The sequence below is a fragment of the Delphinapterus leucas genome, chromosome 6, assembly GCF_059928025.1.
Source record: "Delphinapterus leucas isolate spDelLeu-1000000601 "Yukka" chromosome 6, BTC_Dleu_Yukka2, whole genome shotgun sequence".
In the NCBI taxonomy this organism is placed as follows: Eukaryota; Metazoa; Chordata; class Mammalia; order Artiodactyla; family Monodontidae; genus Delphinapterus; species Delphinapterus leucas.
In genome coordinates this window covers 57,140,794-57,156,754 of record NC_143134.1, presented here as the reverse complement: position 1 = coordinate 57,156,754, position 15,961 = coordinate 57,140,794, and the positions used below count along the sequence as shown (strand labels likewise).

Below are 15,961 nucleotides of genomic sequence, written 5' to 3'. Positions count from 1 at the left end.
TACAGATGTCACTCACCTCTGTTTTCCAAAGGCAAAATCCAACTTCAACCAAGGATTTCCCAGGCTGCTCCTAAAGATATAGTTTATATATGTGTAAACAGACATTAAATGTGCAGTTTTATGTGAGTGAAGAGAAAGCAGACAGTGGGGAATGGTTCTCCTGCCGAACATAAATAATGTTTGCTTAAGCAGAATGCTTAGGAGGACCTGAGAGATTGCACAGTCAGCATCCAGACCAGAAAGCATGCCTGGGAAACCTGCTCCCTCCCTCTCCAAGAGGCCATAAACAGCCTTCCTCCAGGTCTTTGTGATACCGGGGTTGACCTAGTTACAAATCCCATGAAGGACAGTACAAGCTGTGAACAAATTAGTTACCAGGTGAGCAACTCTAGGAAAGGTTTAATGGTCAAGGAAGGAAGGGAGTGCGGTGATGAAGTGTGCCATGGGCTTGGTTTTATTCCCCCAATCCCCACCACCATTTTTTAAATAACAATGAAAGGGCCAGGATATGACGTAGCTGAGGTCAGCTGAAGGCTGATGAAGTTGTTCGCCAGTCATCCAGGTAGCTCTCTGTCCCACAGCTGGAGCTCAGCAAGTCACAGTGCCAGGGCACAGAGCAGGTGCCAGATTCATGGACCAGCCACTCCTGAGATGGATTTCTTCACCTGCACACCTCCCCGCTACTGGAGTGGAGACACTCAAGGTAACCACCTGGGAGCAAACCCCCATGACCTAGATCCTCCCCTCCTTTTGCACTTGTGAAGGTCTAGCCTTTGCAACTTGGGCCCAGCTGGGATGGAAAACCACCAGCCTCTTCATCTGGTCCTACTGGACCTCACTCTACTCGCCCCCACCAGGCAGTCCTCTGTCTCTTCTGATCTCATCTCCTTCCCCCTGATTTCTTGTCCCATCACATACCTTTCCTTTCCCTCAGAGTCTGACCAACTCTGACTAAGCACCAACTCTGTGCCAGGCCCAGGCTGGACCCTGAGGACACAGGGTGAAAGCCTAGTCTCTGCTTTGAGCCCCCAAGGAGCTCAGAGTCCAACCAACAAAGCAGACACATCCCACCACTAACGCCAACGTGCCCTCCTCTTCCAAGTTTGGGGGAATCTCCAGCCCAGCTTTCTTCCTCATTTGGTCCTTTCCAGTCAGCAAGCCAGGGATTGCTCCTTTTATTCCTAATCCTCTCTCACTGGGGCTTTTGCAAAGGTATCCCGACTGGAGTCCAGTCTCCTCCAATCCGCTTCTCATATAGCAGCTAGCACTCTTCATATACTACCTGCAAATACATCAACGTAAACTGATGCATACGTGTAAAATTAACTTAAACCTACACCCTGGGACTTCCCTGGTGACTCAATGTATAAGACTCCACGCTCCCAATGCAGGGGGACTGCGTTCGATCCCTGGTCAGGGCACTATATCCCACATGCATGCCACAACTAAGGATCCCATGTGCCACAACTAAGGAGCCCAAGAGCCACAACTCAGGAGCCCATGTGCTGCAACTAAGGAGCCGGCAAGCCACAACTAAGGAGCCCACCTGCAGCAACTAAGACCAGCACAACCAAATAAATATTTCTTTTTAAAAGCCCTACACCCTAGGGGGCAGCTAGCTAACAATTTAATTACCTATTCATAAATCTACCCTCCAAAAGTGACCATTGCAAGCATTTCAAATATCGTTATCTAAATCTGCACCAGAGGGTTTGTTAACTACACAAAGTTCATTAATTACACACCAGTGAAATTAGCTATATTAGAGGACTGGAGAGGGTACGCAAGCACCACTGCTCTTGTACAAACCATCTAAGTATCCAGCAAACCCAGCAGCCTAGAGCTACAAGTCCAGAGCTCTCCTTGGTCCTGTGTATCCCCACTCCCCGCACCCAACCCTTGCTTGATCTGACCAGAGAAGTTTCTGGCTGATCTTACCACAAGAACATCCACCGTGGAGTAACTGTCAGAGTGCCCAGGGTTGTAACGATAGGATTTATTCAAGTTCACAGAGCAGGTTATGTGGCAGCACTGGGCCAGTTTGCGAGCATTTATGCCTGTGCCAGAATTTGGTCTGAGATTGTTTCCACTGAAACACGCCATCTTAGGGAGTGAGGCTGTGTAGGTGGAAACACAGAACTCCAGCCTCTCTTAATGGAGCTTCCATTTTACCAAGATAACCTGGAAATTGTTGGTCAGCCAAAACAGCTTAAATTCATTCACAAAGAAATATTCTCAAAAGACGGTTTGGGTTATACCAGTCCTCTGTTTTTTTAAAGCCTTCTCCACCTTCCTACTTTGTCAGGATAAGGGACAGACTCCTTAAAATGTCCTGAGGCACCCTGCAAAAGCCCAGCCTCATCTCTGGCTGCTTTCTCTGGGTGACTGGCCTCAGTTCCTTGAAGGCTCCAGGGCCCATCCTCCTTCCCCTTGTCACCTTCCCATGAGCCATGGAACACTGGCCGCCATACCCACCACCACCTACTCCTCCCTTGGGAGTTTCCCTGGCACCCAGGGCGGGACAAATATGGAGGCTGTAGGATTTACTTACCACACCTCCTCTTGTAAATAGAGTGCTAAAACGATCTGCTGTTCTGCTGAAAAGATGATGATGGGTGGGAATAAAGACGACAATGACCAACGGAAGACTATACTGAATGACGTGACAGAAGGACGAAGAAATCCTAAAGGACAAGATCTGGATAACTGTGGCTGGAGAGGCTGGGGGGAGAGGAGACAGAGGAGGGAAGGGGGAGAGGTGAGGGGAGTCCCACCTCAGCATCATACTGACAATCTCAAGGAAGCCATCACCACCCTTCCAGGTGACTCCCTGCCCTCCCCCTCCCTCAAGGCACCCAACACAATTACAATTACCTGACCCATCCTGGTGGTGCCTGGTAACTCAGAAGATCTTTCCTTCTGTACTTCAGGAAAGACCCCTTTCTCCCTAAAAGCTGTAGTGGAGAAAGGAGAGACAGAAAGAGGAAACACGTCTGGAAATTCTAGGATATTCCAGTCACCCCTTACCAGGGACCACACTGGGACCACAGCGGTAAGTGGAAGTGCCAGGCCTGTCTGGCTGCAGAGCCTCTTCAAAGGCCTCACTGCACCTCGCTTCCCATTTGAATGGCGGTCCTGCATTCAGATGCCCTATCCCAGCCCGCCTCGACCTCAGGGGACAGCAACTCCATCCTTCCAGGCACTCAGCCCAAAGGTTCTGGGGTCATGCTGATTCCCTGTTAATCTCACTCCACCTCCAACGAGCAACACAGTGTAGTCTACTCATTGCCCCCATTTCTGCCAGCCAGGTGTGGACCTGCATCATTCTCTATGTCATAAGCCTCCTACCGAGCCCTGCTTCTACCCTTGCCCACTGCCGCCCCTCACAGCAGCCGTCAGGGTGACCACAGTGACAGCTGTAATAGAAACCTGATCTGGGCACTTCTCAGTTGGCCCCCCTTAGAGTAAAAGCCAAATTCCTGGCAATGGTCTCTACAGCCCTCACTGGCCTCCTGACTGCTCCCTGGACACCCCTAGACCAAACTGTGCCCACCCCGGGGCCTTTGCGCTAGCTGCTCCCTGACAGCCTCACCTCTCCCTTTGAGACTCTCAAGAACCCCCTTCTCAGTGAGGTCCACCCGGACCGTTCCCTTCAAGACACCCTGTACCTCCCAGAGCTCCCGGGCCCTCTTTAATCCCGATCACCTTTCCCTTTTCCCGTGGCTCTTATCACCTTCTAGCTTACAATACACAGGAGGCTTTTTATTTATCACGTGCGTATTACTGCGTTTCTATTACATATTCCACACTAGTAGACACAGCCATGTATTAGTGAACTGCACAGCACACCCACTTCTTATTGAACGTCTGTCTCCCCCACTAGACTGTAAGCCCCGCGAAGGGCAGGATCTGCACCTGCTCTGCTTACTGATATAGCCCGAAGCACCTAATCAATATTTTCTGAAGGAATGAACCAATCTAGGTATGTATGTGTGTACAGGTGGCTGGGAGGGGGAGGACGAGGGAGGGTGGTCAGCGCTATGACAGACAGGGCGTGCTGTCCCTCCTGGTGACGGAGCTGAGACAGCAGCTGTGGGGCTGTGGGGGGCAGGGAGGCGTATCTAGGGGGCGGAGGCACATATGATGGGACGTGTGGAGGGAGAAGGGAAGATTTCTGAGAAACCATCCATCAGACAGGGAATTCATTGGACGGAGTAGAGGAAACGAAAGCCCATGGAGACGCGGGAGAACGCCTAAGGGCCATCTGGATGGGTCCCATGGAGGTGCCCACAGGGCAAGGGCATGGCGAGAACTATGGCTGACCCAGGAGTCTGGGAAAAGGGCTGCACAGACACTGTGATAGCCTCAAGTCAGACAGACCCCTGGGGCAGCCAGGCAAGCAGAGGTAGGAGATACAGCAATCTTCAGATCTCAGGGACACAGCCTCCCTTTGAGAGCTTATAATAAAACATACACAGCAGATGTGACTGTATGTTACCAAATCACAAGATGAAAATAACTTTTTCCTTGGAAAATCCCAAAGGATCTTTTTCTAAAGTGATTAACTATTTTAGACCAAAAGCTTAAAATGTAAAAATCTCTGCAAATAACCTTCATCTCTAAATGTAATCATTCCTCATTATACATTACACTTGTAAGTAAGTGAGTATCACGGAAAGAAGCCCTATTGCAACTTAATCAACATTTTTGTATCTCTGTGTGTGTGTGTGTGTGTGTGTGTGTGTGTGTCCAGAAGCAATTAGTGACTAGGTCTGAATGCTAACTCAGTACTAGGTACAGTGGCAAATCACTCACACATACAATTACCATTCCCAAAGTTCTTTCAACCTTATTATTTCTGAAGCCACACACCTGCAAACCACAGAGCCTTTTAAAAGCTTTCCAAATTCCATTCTTTTCTCTCAACTTCAAGAGCCTCCTGCCTCTCTCTAGTAGCGCTCCCCTTCCTCCAAATCCATGGCATCATTCAAAAACGTCTTCACTGTTTACAAGTTTGTTTTACATACATCTTTTCATCCAATGCCCTGAGCAAGCCTGTGAGTAATTCACCAAGTTGCTTAACCTCTCTGAGCCTCAACTCCCCACCTGGACAGGAGAATAACAAACACAGAGAGGTTTGTGTGTGTATAAAGTGAGGTGGTATGTGCTGGTGCTGTGGGAACTCGACAGAGTACGACACAGGAGCTACGCACTTGTGACCATTGTCCCGTGCATGAACTTTCTCAGGCTCCCTGTGCCCTGCGCTCCGGCTGTGCCATAACTTCCCATTTATCAAGAAGCCAAGCAAGCTCAACGGACGGTGAGCAGGACCCTGAGGCACGGCAGGATCCACCGTGTTTCTGCATCATCAAAGAAAGGTCCAACCACATGTTTGCACGCGTACGTGTTTTACTGCATTCTAAACTTCTTTGAGAAAAATGTATGATGAGAGGGAGACGCAAGAGGAAGGAGATATGGGGATATATGTAGAGCTGATTCACTTTGTTATAAAGCAGAAACTAACACACCATTGTAAAGCAATTATACTCCAATAAAGATGTTTAAAAACAAAAAATCTATGATGAGCTCTTGGCAGTATTTCTCCATGTGTGTTCCAATAGGTTTTGCACAATAAAAGGACTCTGTTGTTGGAGTTGGAAATGATTTTTTCTGCCTGCTCGGCATTTATCCCTCCCTTCCCTGGAAACCATATCCCAGTTTTCTTTGGGGCATCCCCCTCACTCCCAGCCAGCCCTCCTACAGTTCGTGTAGCTCACATGGGATTGACCCCACACACACACACTGCTCAGTGCAGGGGTGGACCCCGACTCTGGTCTGGACAGTGAGTATTCTCCACCTCCCTGGCCACAGCCATCAGTTCAGGGACACAGCCAGGCAAGACAGACTCAGTTCAGGGATTTTTACTGGAACCACCGGAAAGAAGCCCTTTAGCTAAAAGGATACTGTAAGGTTAGAATTGCTGGAAACTACCACATGGAAAGAGCCTGCCTAAGAGGGCAATGCAGAAGAAAAGAAAGCCAAAAGACGAAGACCAAGCCCCCATCACAGCATTCAAGCCCCTGGATCCAGCTGTGCCTAAAGCCCTAGACTGTTCAACTGCCTGAACCAACAAATTCCCTTTTTCATTTGAGCACATGTAATTTGAGCACTTACAAGAATGCTGAGTCGGGACTTCCCTGGTGGCGCAGCGGTTGGGAATCCGCCTGCCAGTGCAGGGGACACAGGTTCGAGCCCTGGTCCGGGAGGATCCCACATACCGCGGAGCAACTGGGCCCGTGCGCCACAACTACTAAGCCTGTGCTCTAGAGCCAGCAAGACACAAAGACTGAGCCCACGTGCCGCAACTACTGAGACCTCGTGCCTAGGGCCCGTGTTCCGCAGCAAGAGAAGCCACCGCAGTGGGAAGCCCGCGCACCGCCAACGAAGGGTGGCCCGCGCTCGCCGCAACTAGAGAAAGCCCACACGCGGCAGCGAAGACCGAACGCAGCCAAAAATAAATAAAAGAAAAAGAAAAAGAAATAAAGAAATAAAAGAATGCTGAGTCACAGCCTGGGTTATACGTAGTTAAACAAGATGCCTTTACTATAGTGTTTCACAGAGCTTTCAAAGGATTAATACGCATCATGCATCTCCAACAAGAGGCTCTGATATGCAGCCTTTCCCAAACTTATATGTCCAACGAACATTTTTGATAACCATATCACAGGGCTGGTATTCCAAAGAAAAGACCTTGGGCTGATACATATGACCTGTAGGTTAACCTCAAGTTAAAATACTCCAAATCCCCATTCCCTTATTATTCTGGATAAACGAGATAAACGGGAATTCATTTATCCAACACTACTGATGCATTTGTCCAGACTTTAAAAACGTGTATGATTTTTTATTCTTTTTACTAAATTGGGGTCATAAGCACAAACTATGGTATATTTTTTAGACTTAGTATGTATGCACATACGTGTGTGTGTGTGTTATATTGGGATAATTCATGAGCTGCCATACTTTTGAGTTCTGCCCTTTTTAATTGGGTTTATTTTATTTTATTTTATTTTGGCCTCTAGTCCCACTGCCAAGCTATTAGCTGTCACTGCTTTCTGTTCTAAATGTGTCTACTTCTAGCAGCAGAGTCTCTGACTCTTCTCTGGGCTAGTAAACCAGGTAAGAGAAGCTCTTTGGGAACTTTGTGTGTTAAAAAAAAAAAGGTGGAGGACAGGGGCCAACATGCTGAGAGAGAGCACTGCATGAAGCACCTGAGTTTCCATACGTGAATTGCATGTCAATGACTCTGGCAGCTTAAAAGCTGCGTATTTCCAGGTTCTCGCCTCAGTTTTGGACAGCTGAAGTTTCCTAATACCTGACCTCCAAATGTAAGAGATGTTACAATGCTTAGCCAAGAAAAGAGCCCCTCCACGTCAATAGTAAGCATCGCGCCCTGCTTAGAAACTTCAAAAGGAAAAAGGGTTGTTGTTTTTTTTATGCCCAGGAGAGCCTATAGTCCAAAAAAATTCCATTTCTTAGTTTATAAGTCATTCACTGGCACAGATGTCAAATTTCAGTCATTTTTCAGGTGTTCTGTCTGTCTATAACTCTCAAGTAGCTGCTTGCCTATTTTAAGGAGTATTTGTGGGCTCCCCTGTTTTACGGTCCTATAGCATGAAATGGATGGGGTATTGGGGACATCAGGGAAGAAACCAAGCTTCCCCCTTGTCGTTGAGAGAAGAGCCTTGGTCCTGATGAGATGAGGCATGCAGGCGGGCTGGCTGGTCTTGGGCATTAAAAGCCCAAGAAAATCAGTGTTTTAGATTCAACCACAGGAATGGAAAGTTCCTGAATCCTTTCAGTTAGCATCAAGCTGGGTTTGCTGCCACACTTCGAGGCTTGACGAGGAAAAGCCATCAGTACGTCTCATGTCGGCATCCAACCTTGTGACCCAGAGGTACGGCTTAAAGAGGAGCCCAGCTTAGCACTGCCCTGATGCCTTTTCCAGAATCCAGAGCATATGTTCTGAAAGGCTCCCCCAGTGCACCCCCAATGTGGGGAGGAACCAAGCACCTCCTCAGCCAGCCATGTGGACACTCTGAGCCTGCCCGGCCAAAGTAAACACCCCTGTCTGTCCCCACCCCTGGTGTTTATGCTCAGAAGGGCCTCTGTCCTCCACTTCACTTCAAGGCCTGAGGACCAGATGCGGGCCTGGGTGATGGCTGGGCAGGCCTGAGGAGCCAGGGGGCCATTTAACCCGCAATTAGGACCTGTACATACCCCTCACCCGCCCTGCCCACTTCCTCTTGACAACTGCACAGCTGAAGAGCACTTTTGGAGGAAACGGATTGGTCAGCCCATCTTCATGGCCTAAATGACCAGATCCCAAAAAGGCTCACCCCTCTGGGAAGGTTCTGTTGTGCCGATCCCATTGCCTTGGGGCAGTTTGCTTCACTCCCGCATTAGAGGCAGGAGCATGGAGGGGGGTGGGGAGGACAGCTACTCTAACCGTGTACATTACTGCAAACACTTTCAGGGCCGTGTGACTATAACGAAAAGGCGTCTGGACACAGAGCAGGGAGTTCTTGCTCCCCCGCCACCCCCAGCAAGGCCCTGGCCGGGACAGCTGCTCCCGGTGTCAGAACTGGGCTGTGATTTCCGCTCAGTGGAGGGCTCTCTCTGAGCCCCCAGACCCTCCGCCATGAAATCGCTGGTGATGTCTGAAAGGGGCAGGAAGGAGGGTGACTGGGGCCAAGGACGGATGCCGTCTGCACAGCCTTGGGGAGTGGCCTGGGGCTCCGAGGGTAGTGGCCCAAGATCCAGGGCTCCCATCACTGCATACACTGGTTGGCCTGGCGCTTATTCTACACCGACTGCCCAGGTTTGCCTTTCGGTCCCATCAGCGGTAAAAGTCACCCTCCAGGTGTGCTTTCCAGTGGAGAAGACCCCACAGAAGTCCATTAGTGCAGCACCACCTTCAACGGGCCCTCTGCCCAGGCAAGTGCCTTCCCGCTACGTCACATACACCATTCAACTCTAATAAAGCAATAATGAAAGTATGAAATACCACAGGCAAGAAGATGGGAGGAGGGTCATCAGTGAACAAGGGTTTTCAAGAAAATGGAAGAAGATGGGAGGTAGATGGCAGAATGAGCGTAGAGCAAAGCCCAGGATCAAAATGCCGCAGGCATGCTGGGGCTGATGGGGAGCAGGTCTGCCAGGCAGAACCCAGTAGGGGCTCAGGATTTGAAACAGCAGGTACCATAGAAAGCGGAGAGACAAACGGTGCTAAAAATGGGGACTGCTGAAAGAATCACTGACAATGGGCCCCACCTTCCCCAGCCTCTAGACACTGCATGGCATAAGATCTCAAAGCCAAGCCAAAACAGGGGGGCCCATCTTCAAAGACTTTGACCGCTGTGAAAATGCAACAAGCAGGAAAACGGAGATCCTTCAAGCCATTCTTGGTGCTGTATTTATATCATAATTGGGAAGCCAAGTCGAAAGACGGTTCCTGATCTTCAAAAAATACAAGTGATGTGCCAGGGTCTTTATCCACACAGGTGGCCCCACTGTAAGGTGAACCAGGGGATAAGGGGTTCCCTGGCCACCTAGCCTGCTGACACAGGGCTGGCCCGCACAAAGCACGGACAGGAAGACACCATCGTCAGGAGTGGGACATCCCAGCAGATGCCCCCAGGCACCATATGCTAAACCAGCAGACCACATCCACCCCACGCAGGGTCTCCACACCAACTAGTCCTACTATCTCCAGCCAATCAGCCTCACCCTGAGGCCCCGCCTTCCTTAAGCAGGATAGAGTTTGCTATCTTTGGGCTTTAAAAGCTCCACCTGTTTTCTTCTCCAGAGCCTCATCCTCAGAGCATATTGGATTCTGCACTGGAGCAGGTTCCCTGCTTGGCCGTAACTTTTCTTCGTGTTTGATTTCGGGTCTCTAATAATTTTTCTTTTATAACATGCTGAAAGCCTTGAAAACCCTGTGCTTCGGTAGGTGATTAAGCTCCCACATCATTCCCACAAATGAAAAATACATGAAATAAATTATAAATGTGTATTTCAAGAGAAGGCAGCGTGTTTGAAGTCTTCCATCATTGGAATTTGTTGAATAGGATGCTATGGGGTATTAGAGCAGTGTGTGCACGCTCTAAAACACGCATGTGCATGTGTTTTCACAGCTGCTAAAGAATCTTTCTCCCACAAACTCTTATATGGGAGCCCAATACACAGAACTGATTACAAGAAGCTGCCATGGCAAAGCAGGGGAGGGGAATCAAGGCCCCATCTGCTCAGATCACCTTCTCTTTCCCTTCTCGTGGCCCAAGTAACTTCCTAAGATGACATTTCCAGGGAACACAGTTAGCAACCCTGCCTCGGAACAACTAAAAAGTAAACTGAACTATATGAAAAAAAAGGAGGTACTTTAACTTTATAAAATATACAAAATTTAAAACACCAGCACTTATCCTTACCTGCACACTTGTGAACACTGACCAATAAAGTCACAGGTAAATTCAGCCAGGCGCAATTCAGCCATCACCACCACCATCTTCACCACCACCGTCCTCATCCTCACCTATGTTTAGTAAATTAAAGGTGAGCCAGGTCTAAGTGACTGAAGCATACTTAATCATTCAATCCAAACAACAAAACCATGAGACCAGTATTGCTATTATCCACATTTTAAAGAATTTGACCAAGGTCCCATAGCTAGTGGGTGACAAGGGCCCAAGATGCAAGCCCAGGTCTGCTGGACTCTCCTTGCACACTCTTAGTCATGGTGTTCCACTAGTACCCATAACAGCCACTTGTGTCCTTCTCTATGTGTTTTATGAATTTTTTTTACTTGTATTAACCACTTTCATAAGAAGGAAGACAGGTATCAGAGGGAGAGCCAACTCCTTAAGTCCTAAAGAGACAGGTAAGGCAGGGATGCCCTGGGTGGCTCATCTAGCCTGGGATCACCATGGAGGTGACCCCAAATGTACCAAAGGAAGGGCTCAGAGGAAATTTCTCACCCCAAGGGGACTCAGTGCTCCTGAATCAGCCAGGTCTGCACATCCTTCTTCAGCTTCTTCCCTTCCCACTCATCAGACACATTAGAAAAGCTTATTAGTTTTGATATAACCACACACTATCATATAACTATACTAAGAAGACAGGGGAGAGAAGGAAGGGATGTAGAAGAATTAATATTCCTAATCTACCAAAACAGACAATGTCTAAAATTGATAAGTCAGGGACTTCCCTCATGGTGCAGGGGTTAAGAATCCACCTGCCAATGCAGGAGACAAGGGTTCGATCCCTGGTCTGGGAAGATCCCACATGCCACGGAGCAACTGAGCCCGTGCACCACAACTACTGAGTCTGCGCTCTAGAGCCCGTGAGCCACAACTACTGAGCCCATGAGCCACGACTACTGAAGCCTGCACCCTAGACCCCGTGCTCTGCAAAAAGAGATGCCACCCAATGAGAAGCCCACTCACCGCAACTAGAGAAAGCCCACGTGCAGCAGTGAAGACCCAATGCAGCCAAAAAAAAAAAAAAAATTGTGAGAAAATATTTTTTAAACCTTTTTTTCATTAAAAAATAAAGTTGATGAATCAACAGACAGCAGTATATTATTTAGAAATTTGAAGGAAAATATTAGCAGAAACAGATCCAATAATTTACAATTGTTCTCTGGGGAAGACACAGCAGAGGCCAAGGGGCAGCTACTTAAGAGACTGCTACATTTTTATAAGCATTTTAGCACCATTTGGTTTTTCAAATCGAGTGCCAATATTTGATTTGTGAAAATGAAACAAAAATAATAAAACCTACCCTCCTAAGTGGTCTCCTTTAGCTTAATGGACTCCAGAAAGGAGTTCAAACAGAGACAGTGTGGTTTGATGTGGTTTGTGGAGCCATGCGATCTGAGCCACTGCAGATGGGGGGTGCCTGGTGTTGGGTGAAGAGCCCTGGATCTTGAAACAGAAGACCTGGGTTCCAATCCTGGCCTTGGTGCTCCAAGCTCTGTGGCTTTCCGCAAGCTGCATAATCTCTCTGAGCTTCTTTACCGCATAAGGGCAGGCAGCCAGACCTGATATAACCAAGAGGATTAAATAATATAGATCCCAACCCAGTGAAGCAAACCTCGTGAGGAGAAAAGGGTGGGGACCTGAATGTCTGGGCCAGGCAGGTGAGAGCCATGGAAAGACAGACTTGGATAAGAGACATAGGTTTCTTGCCTATGAACAGGCACTGAGCTGAAATTTTCCCTCTCCCCTCCACACTGTTCCCCCGTTCCCTGAGACCACGGGGTATATTTTAGGGTTCCACAGACTCAAAAGAGAGGTGGGTATCCCAGGTGTCAATCTGCATCCCTCTGTATGAGGCTCACCCAGACCCTGAATCCATCTGATCCTGGCCTGGGCCCTCTTGAACAAAGTTCCTCCTTGACTCTTCTGAATTAAAAAAAAAAATCTCCAAACTACTTAGCCTTAGGATCAAACCTTAGGCCCCAAAGAGGAACCTCCAGCCCTTTCTCCAGGATAGGATCCAGCTCACCACTGTGTCAAGCCTTGTGAGAGGGTCTGATCACAGCTGTCATTTTAGGACAAGCAGGTCCAGGAACCAGCCCAAGCTGAGGCCATTTTTTCCAGGTTCTGAGCATTTAGAAGAGCTCACGGCTCAAGGGCCAGCTGCCGACTGCCTGGTTGCCAAGGGTCCCTTTTTCCCCCTCCTCTCCCTGGACTCAGAGCCTGCACTGGTTTGGGAGTGAGAGAGGTCTGGCAGGTCCATGCTTTCCTGGGACTGCCACAGAACCTCTTCCTACCCCTCCAACTCCCATGACCAGACCCACACCCATTGAGACAACACTGCTTGTGCTCATATGCCATGATGTGAAGAGGTAGAAAGATGCCCTGTGCAACAGCCCTGAGCAGAGAGAACCCAAAACAAGACTCCAGATCAGGCCCAAGGCACTCCCACCAGGATGCGGAGGCAATGAGAGAGTTAGGCTGAAATCTCCCCGAAGGCCGCAAAGAACACAGTCTGCTCTCTGTGTAGACAGCATGTGGGGTGAACACACGGACCTGCAGATTCAATCTGCAAAGTAGATTGATTCAATCCCCCCAAAGTAAAGTTTATATACTTTGGCACTTAATACTTGGCAAGGGTTAATCATAATGTCAATTAATACAATGATTAAATTAATAAAATACATCTGGATGGGAAAAAAACCCTCAGAGACCAGCTTTGATTCCATGAGCACAAGGTAAAGGACCCAAGAGGGGGAGACAGCAGAAGGAGGGTTAAGGGGACTAATTACCCAGTGATTAAATGTCATTTTCCTTGAGTCAAGTGATTCTCATTTTATTCAAGTGTGCTGGAAACGATGGTGAAGATTTCTTTTCTTTCATTTTGGGGAATTCTTTTTTTTTTTTTTTTTTTTTGTCCAACGAATAACTCCACCATCTGCTTTTAAAAGTAGTCTGCAATTTCTAAATTACAATCTTTAAAAATCAAGCTGACACTGTCAACTCCTGCTGGTTAGGATTTTCTGAATCACCTACAGAAAGACGGCTGCTCCGCCGAGAGCCTGTCTGGGAAACTGGCCTGTATATTCTGTGCCCCAAAGCATCTGTTTCCTCAAAGATGTAGCCGGGAGGCTCAGGGTATGAAGCCAGGCACCTGCTCATTTCCTTAGGAGTAAAGCTGATGGTATATGTGGTCCGGCCCTCCACAGGGATATTCCCTCGGGGGCCAGACCAGGTGGGCTTACAGCTTTTGGTAGTGACGGGAGGGCAGGGCACATAGTGGGCTCGTGTGGTGGTCAGGTGGTCCAAGGGCTCGGTGGGAAGTTTCAGCTGTGGGATGGGCTTGACTGGCTTGGTCTGCACGCTGGCCCACTGCTTAAAGTCCTCTTTGGTCGTGGTGGAACTTTCAAAGCGGCCACCCTTCTTGACCGAGAGCACCGGTCGGTAGGACCGAGCTGGGGCACCCTTAGGGTACGTGTAGTGGGCCTGCACTGTCGTCAGAAGGTCCATCTTTTCTTCAGGAGCGACATAGGTGGCGGGAGCTTTGGAGAACATCTGGGGCGTTGGCCAAGCTTGGTACTTATCTCGAAATTCGCTGGTGTTAGAGAACGGCGTGTCTAGCGCACTAGGCCTGGCTGGAGGTTTCAAGCTCTTGGCTGGCTCCCCCATCAGGCCCCGGTATGACTCGTTGTGAGTGGTAAGGCTTTCAAAGGGGATTTCACAGGGTCTGAACTTCTCCGGCTCATACACATAGCGTTTCTCCACGGGGTGGGCCACGTAGCTCATCTTGTAGTCTGTCAGATCCTCCAGGGGGATGTTACAGAGCTTGAGTGCGGCCGGAGGCTTACAGCTCATGGTGTTCACCAGGCCCTTCATGGAGTAGTCATCCTGGTGTGTGGTTCGGCTATCAAACTTGGTTGACGCTGGCCGGTAGCTGTGTGGCAAATGAAGCAGTTCTCGTCTTGGTTGGTTCCAGGGTAAATAATCAGCTGAAAATAAAGCAGAAGTGGTAATCACTCATAAATCCAGTCACTCAACCTGCATGTATTCCAAGAAGCCCCAAAGCCACAAGCCAATCTCCAGTGAGATGTTCCCTGAGACAAAGAACAGAGTAGATCCCTGCTACCACCTCAACCAAGGGCTTGCCGTTCCAACTTTGTGGTATTTGAGGGCTACCGTGCAGAAGAGACAAATTTATAGGAGTCTCATCATACCCACAATGCTGCATGCAGGGATTTTAGAGGGTCCACAGCCATGGGAGGATACAGGGAATCGATTCCAACAGAGAAGTCCAACCGCTGGTTTACCCTGATCCAAGAAACATTTCTACTCCTCTAAGGGGAAGGTGGCCTCTGTGAATCAGCAAAGAGTGACTGTGAAGGTGCATGCGGGGCAGTGACACAGGGGATTCACAACCCACCACTGCTGGGCCACCAGCCAGACCTACCAGGCCTCCCTGGTCAGCCGTGGAGTGACAGCCATTAAGTCCCTGTAATCTATACAAATCAAATATGGCACTCCAAGGGAATAAGGGCACTGTGTTGGCTAGCCAACTCTGAATCCACAGGGAATTCTCTTGCCTACAACTTTACAAAGAAAACAAAAGCAGCTTCCCAGGAGTCTTTGAGGTATATAGCCAACACCAGTGGAGTCCACAGGCACACTTTCTTTAAACAGCTTTATTGAGGTATAATTTGTGTAACATAAAATAAAATGTACCATCCTTCATACACAATTCAATAACTTCTACAGAGCTGTGCAACTATCTATAATCAAAATCTAGTTATACTGAGTCACCTTGCTGTACAGCAGAAATTAACACAACATTGTACATCAACTATACTTCAATAAAAAAATAAATTTAAAAAATCTATTTGTAAAACATTTCCATCAACCCAAAAAATATCAGTCAAGCCCATCTGCAATCTTCATTCCCATCCCTGGGCAACCATTTATCAGTTCTTGGTCTCTATAAATGTGCCTTTTTCTGGACATTTCCTATAAACAGAATTGCACAATAGGTAGTGTTTTGCATTGGCTTCATTCACTAAGCATGTAATGGAGGTTTATCCCTGTCATAGCATATATCAGTTCACTCCTTTTTATTGCTGAATAGTACTAGAGTATATGGATATACCAAATTTTGTTTATCCATTCATCAGTTGATGGGTATTTGAGTTGTTTTCACCTTTTGGCTATTATGAAAATCTCTGCTATGAACATTGATAGACAAGTATTTGTGTGGATATATCCTTTCATTTCTCTTACAAAGATACCAAGAAGCAGAATTGATAGGTTACATGTTAAATCTATGTTTAACTTTTCAGGATACTGCAAACTCTTCCAAAGTGGGTGTGCCAGTTTACTTTCCTACCAGAAATGTATGAAGGTCCTCATTTCTCCACATCTTCAACACTTGTTAT

The 15,961-nt window shown here is 48.1% G+C and overlaps 1 protein-coding gene across 1 annotated transcript in view; it reads right to left on the bottom strand.

Moving 5' to 3' along the window:
• Positions 1-12,129: 12,129 nt before the first annotated feature.
• The window catches only part of SAXO1 (stabilizer of axonemal microtubules 1), a 32,247-nt gene continuing 28,415 nt past the window's right edge, over positions 12,130-15,961 (bottom strand). Inside the window, exon 3 of the mRNA XM_022573432.2 lies at positions 12,130-14,527. Within this exon, the coding sequence (XP_022429140.2) occupies positions 13,524-14,527 (1,004 nt within the window). The 3' untranslated portion in view covers positions 12,130-13,523. The remainder of the gene's footprint in view (positions 14,528-15,961) is intronic.